The sequence below is a fragment of the Ziziphus jujuba genome, chromosome 8 (assembly GCF_031755915.1).
Source record: "Ziziphus jujuba cultivar Dongzao chromosome 8, ASM3175591v1".
NCBI classification, from domain to species: Eukaryota; Viridiplantae; Streptophyta; class Magnoliopsida; order Rosales; family Rhamnaceae; genus Ziziphus; species Ziziphus jujuba.
In genome coordinates this window covers 25,486,669-25,492,703 of record NC_083386.1, presented here as the reverse complement: position 1 = coordinate 25,492,703, position 6,035 = coordinate 25,486,669, and the positions used below count along the sequence as shown (strand labels likewise).

The following is a 6,035-nucleotide window of genomic DNA, read 5'->3' as shown; positions in this document are numbered from 1 at the left end:
TATATATATATTATCCAAGAGGAAAGTTAGAATTACAATCTGTATTATTTGTCAAAAACAAGAAAAGTATTTCCAAAACCTCTAGAAATTAAACATATTTGGCCGATGAGTAACAATGACATTACAGCCTAGGTCATGGAATTACCAACTGCAGCTGCATCAATAATATAAAAAATTGTCAGTAAATTTCTGCAGAAGCTCAGGAAAATTGGCCTCTTAACTTCTTCATCCTTTTACTCTCTCTGTGCTAAAATTCTCGGACCAATATTTTATATTTTTAGTATGTAGTATTGAAGGGGAAAAAAAAAAACTTAAAAATGGGGAGCTGAGAAAATAAACTTTGTGTTTTCGCAATTATTGAAATGATTTTCTTCTGCCCACAAAAACCTGCAAAACCCCATTCGATCCACCTGCCACTAGTGTACACTGGTCCACTTCAACTTGCCTCCAACACAAGCAGCTCACGAACCCACCATCGCAACAGGCTCGGGCCACTGTTCCGAATTCATGCACCCAAATGGGCTGACCCCACCTTGTATCATACACGAACACCTGGTTGTTTTCCGACCCGCAACCCAACAACCCGCCATTCCTCCAAACGGATAGTCCGACGAAGCTCCGACGGTTCGTGTGCCCTTTGTACGTGCGAATCACGCTCGAATCGTCCGTATTCCAAAGCTTTAAGCACCCGTCGGTTCCGGCTGACACTATTTTACTCCCGTCGAAGAACCTCACGTACGACACCGTTTTGTCATGCCCGTCTAGGACTAAAACCGGGTCCACTAACCTCCTTACGTCGTAGCCGTAGGCTTTTCGATCCGCGCATCCTACGGCTACCAAAGGGCCACCGAATGGGTTGAACTCCACGCAACAAACGGAACTTCGAGCTCCACTAGGCTGCACCGCCGCCATAGATTTCCCACCGTCACAGCGTGGGTCCCACATTTGCATGGTCCCATCGTCCGACCCGGAAGCCGCCACAACCGGACCCCAATGCGAGTAGTCCACGCTCCAAACCCGACGACCACCGTGCTCGTCGCGCTCGAAAACCGGAACCCGCCTTTCGAGATCGTACTCCATCACGACCCCGTCGTAATCTCCGGACCCCAAGATCCGCCCGTCGGATCCGGGTCTCCATCTGAGGCTGCTAAGCTTGGCCGGAGTGGTCATGTAGTAGTCGCATGCATTGGCATGCTCAAGACGAGCCACGTCATCACCTCCTTCATTATTCGATAACAAGGACTGCAATCTGTAAATCCTTATTTTCCTCGCGATTCCTCCCGTTGCTATGAGTTTCTCCGACTGGTCGAATTCGATGACGCCGAGAGCATCCGATATGGCTGCGGCGGCGAAGGCGGAGGAACTTGTGGAAACGACGGCGGAGAGCTTGAAATCCCATTCGCTCCTAGCTCTTTCATGTTCTTGTTGTTGTTCTTTAAGTTTTTCCTCTACTAATTCAAGTTGTTTATCTTCATCATTGGTATTTTCTTTTTCTTTTCCTTTCGTTTCTGGGTTTTGGTCTTCTTGGGCATCTGGAAGATGAAATTTCGTAAGGAGATTTTTCATTTCCCATTCATAGATGCTGTTGTTGGAAGATTTTGTGGTTTTGGGCCAATGAAAGGCTCCCATAAGAAGTACCTAACTAGCTATAGTGGATAAATAGGATTTTGTCATCAAGAAATTTTTTAGAAAAAAAAAAAAAAATTATTATTATTTCTTTTATAAGATAAGATTCTTTGCCCTTCTTCCAAGGTACATAATAATCCTTACTGTTTCTTGTTTTTACAATAGTGCCATTCCTCTTCCCATCATTGTTGTACTTCCCTTGTGTATTTTCTACTCCTCCTCTCCCTCTCTTTCTATTACCTTTTCGGTTTTGCTTTTGCCTATGCTCTATGAGTGCTTTATAAGAAGGAAATTATTCTTTTGTCAGTTTTATTTAGAAACTCTTCTACATACCGGAGATGTTTTTGGAAAATTATCTATATAATTTTTTTTTAATTTTAAAGATTACTTGTCGCTTTTTAAATTTTTTGCCCAATAGTGGCTTTGTCCTCTCTCATACAATTCATGTAGAAGAGGATTAGAGCATCTCGATTTAAGTTTGAGAAATAATATTCAATCAGAGTAGTTATAAGTTATAACAGACTAAACAATGTTAGAGAAAGCCAAAAATCTAATAGATCATAACACGTTCGAGGCCTTTTGACCATGAAAATTAAAAGTTTCTTTATGGATTAATTTCATGAGTCTAACCATTAAGTAACTACTAAAAGATTTTCTAAACGCCCAGACCCAATTAGCGAGTGCTTTGTTTTTTAAAAAAGATGAGTGCCTTTGAAAGCTATATGCGGAAAATCTTTGTGGTCATTACCAGTCATTATCATATCTTATTATCTGTCATCTTTATCAAATTTGTGAGCTAATTAAGAATTAATCCTAACTTGTTCATTTTCCCAAATAAGGCAAAGTTAAAACTAGCTTATTATTCCGAAATAATTGATAATTATTTTACTCAGAATTAATCTACTCGATGTGGTAAATGATATAATTTTTTTTTTTTGTTTTTATTTAGGTGAAATGGGCAGATATGGTATTTGAAGAAAATAAGAATAGAATTTGAAAATTTCCAAGTAGTAAGTTGAATAAAGGAAAGGCATAGGATAGAGGAAGGAAGAAAGGGGAGATTGTATTAAATGAAAAAAATGAAAAATCAAGTGGTGGAAGATGCGAAAGAGAAGCGTTGGTTGCTTTTGTACCTCATTTTGTGCGATGGAATGGTGTGGATACAGGCTGTTGGCAATACATGCCTTACGTGGTTTAAGCAAAGCCTTTTGTCCCTTCAAAACATCCTCTGGCCACCTTCGCAGCCTCACTTTTCATATATTAAATAAATAGATGGTATTCATATAATACATTCAATTATCACAATTAATTACTTTCACATCATGGAAAATAAAATAAAAAATCTTTAATTAAACTTGCAGACTTTTATAATATCCATTTTTTCAAATTACGTTTTCTTGCATTAAGTAATGTAGGACATTTACCTTCTTTTTTCTTTTTTTCAACTTTTGTACATTTTATTTTTTATTAGTTGACCCGGAAAGAAGATCTATGTATGCTATTGTAGATAGATTTTAAGAACAAGAAGAGAAAAATATATAAATATTTGTTAATATCGGCTTTGCTAGTAGGGTGTTTAAAAGAAGAATAAATCTTGTTAGTACTTTGTCAGATTAACTGATTAAGTTGTTGCAAATGACAATCCCAGCATTTGTCAAGTAGATTGTTTTGAATATGAGGTTGGAAATGTTATTCCCATTTTCAACTTTTATGTACTTCCTTCAACGTGTATATATATATATCTTCTTTTTTTACTTTCTCTTCCAAAATCCCTTCCATCTCCTGTCTATTAATCTCACTGTGAAAGTTCTCTATCTTTATTTTATGTCTTCCTCGTTTCTTACTAAAACATTAAACCAGATATAAAAATTGAAAACAAAACTAATTTCTAATTAGCATATCCATTAATTGTTTTTCTGCATTGAGATATTTTCAGTTTCTAATTGTGGAAACATTCTGGAGTAGCAAGGTTTTTTTTTTTTTTTTTTTTTGTTTTTTAATAAAATCTGGAGTAGCAAGTTAACGTAAAGGGAAACAATTCGACATAATTTTCAATATCCACGAACCACACGGAAGAACAGAAGATTAATAGATTAATAAATTATTTTTGAAAGGAAAGGCTAACAAATACACATGATAGTTTAATGAGTTGTCATTTCGCAGAGTATACTAATAGTAATTGCTAAGAGACAACTCTGCTACTGTACCCTGCAAATAGCTTAAAAACAGTACGTCACTCTTTTCCTCCTACTTTGTTGTCCATGCATTTTTGCAGTGTATAGACTCAGCATGACCCCGGGAACATCTAATCCATGAACTTTCATGGTAGAAATTTGTTTTCGGACAAAATATATGTTCATTTTTCTTACAAAGAATATATATATACATATATATATATATATATATATATGTTTTTGGTATGTAATTTCTTTTATGAAAAGATAATAAATTACAACGCATATTTTTATAATTTATTACTTAATGAACTACTATGAGTAAATTTTCATTGTATATTCCCATTAAAAAATGACATTTAATGTATATCAAAACATTACGTAATTATTTAATAACATATCAGTGAAATTCATGAATTAGTATCGTCGTGTTAGATGATGAGCGAGATCCTGTATTTCCTATTAATCTCACGTACATGCAGTTGATATTTTTCGTTTTAATTATATATAGGGAACCACCAGCTACCAAGAAAAAGCTAAATTTGGAATTATCAAATATAATTGGGCAGGGTCCCGCATGAATGAATGACTTAAGGCAGGGCCCAACATGAATGACTGATTGACGACTTTATACATTTAATTATCATATTTATGTCTAACGGGGTCCAAAATATGTAATATCTACGCATTAGTATTTTATCCGAATTAAATTTTAAAGTTTAAAATTGATTAAATAAAATTTTAAATTTTGTTGTAAATTATTTTAATTGACAACAATGTTAATTTTATCAATTAGATAAGGTTAATATACTAATATTATAATTTATTTTTTAGCAAAAAATTAAAAAATATATATATTTTTTTATTTTTTACTTATGAATTTTTATCTGAAAATTTCTATTAATTCCTATTTTATTTAAATTAAAATTTTAAAAAATTAAATTTTTTTATCTAAAATTAGACCAAAAAATAAAAATAAAAATAAAACCTAAATTTTTGATATAATAAAAAAAATTTATCAGACCAAAATTTAAATTAGACTAAAAATTAATAATTTTTTTTATGCCTAAACAATAAAAAATTAGACCAAAATTATGAAAATAAAAATTAGACAAAAATACAAATAAAACAAAAATTGGAAATTTTGCTCTTCTAAAAATATTCTTATTAGAACAAAACGTAAATAAAATGAATTCAAACCAAAAATTTATAATTTTTTTTTATGATCAAATAGTAAAAAAAAAAAAGCAGATAAAAAATAAAAATTAAATTAAATTTTTATGCTTTTTTAAATTTGGTCTAATATAAAAATAAAAATAAAATTATTATTATTGATTTATTTTATTTTATTTTTATTTGGGCTAATAATTTGTTTTTTATTATTTTTAGATCATTATCTTTTTAAACAAAAGCGGTTCATTCTATAATTGGTTTTTTATAATTGTTCATTTTTTATAAAATCCAGTGATTCGCAGATAAATGTAGGTAAATCTACATCCCTTTCTTCTTAGATCAAAATAAAAAACATAAAAATTAAAATTTATTTTTATTTTTGTCTAGTTTTTATTTTTTTCATTTTAAACTATTTTTTTTATGGTTTGGGCATTTTTGGTCCATTAAAATAATTTTATTTAAGTTTTGGTCTAATAAAAATATAAAATTTCAATTTTATTTTAAGTTTTTATTTTTGGTATAATTTTAGGTCCACAATATTTAAATTCTTTGCAGTTTTAATTTAAATTAAATAGGATTAAGTATAATTTTTTAAATAAAAATCATAATATAAAAGGGAAAAAAATTATTTTTTAAAGAAATATTTATTTTTGTTGAAAAACGAATTACAGTAAAATTAACATTGTTAATGAATTAGACTAATCTATAATAAATTTAGAATTTAAAATTTTAATTCAAACAATTTTAAACTTAAAAAATTCAATTTATATACTTTTACAATTTTAAAATATTAATCAGCAATTAACTAAAAAAGGCTTTTTAAAACATGTATAAAAAGACTTAGGAAGCGTGTAATAAAATAGGTAGAGTACTAAAGATTATCGTGAAATTGTGAAAAGGAAAACAATGAGCGTGGCAAAATACTGGCCTAGAAAACATGCAGAAATAGGCAAACGCAAGTGATCCAGGGAAGGTATCGTTGTTGGGTTAGTTTACTTCCTTAGGCATGAAAGAGAGAACATAAAGATATTTCAGTTTGTGCTTTCCAAAGTCTTGCTTGTT

General features: G+C 31.2%; 1 protein-coding gene across 1 annotated transcript; it reads right to left on the bottom strand.

The window, feature by feature from the left end:
• LOC107414436 (WD repeat-containing protein RUP2) lies at nt 1-1,658 on the bottom strand. Its single transcript, XM_016022546.4, has one exon. The coding sequence runs from the start codon at nt 1,627-1,629 to the stop codon at nt 355-357; it is 1,275 nt and encodes a 424-aa protein (XP_015878032.2). The 5' UTR covers nt 1,630-1,658; the 3' UTR covers nt 1-354.
• Between the last annotated feature and the right edge of the window lie 4,377 nt (nt 1,659-6,035).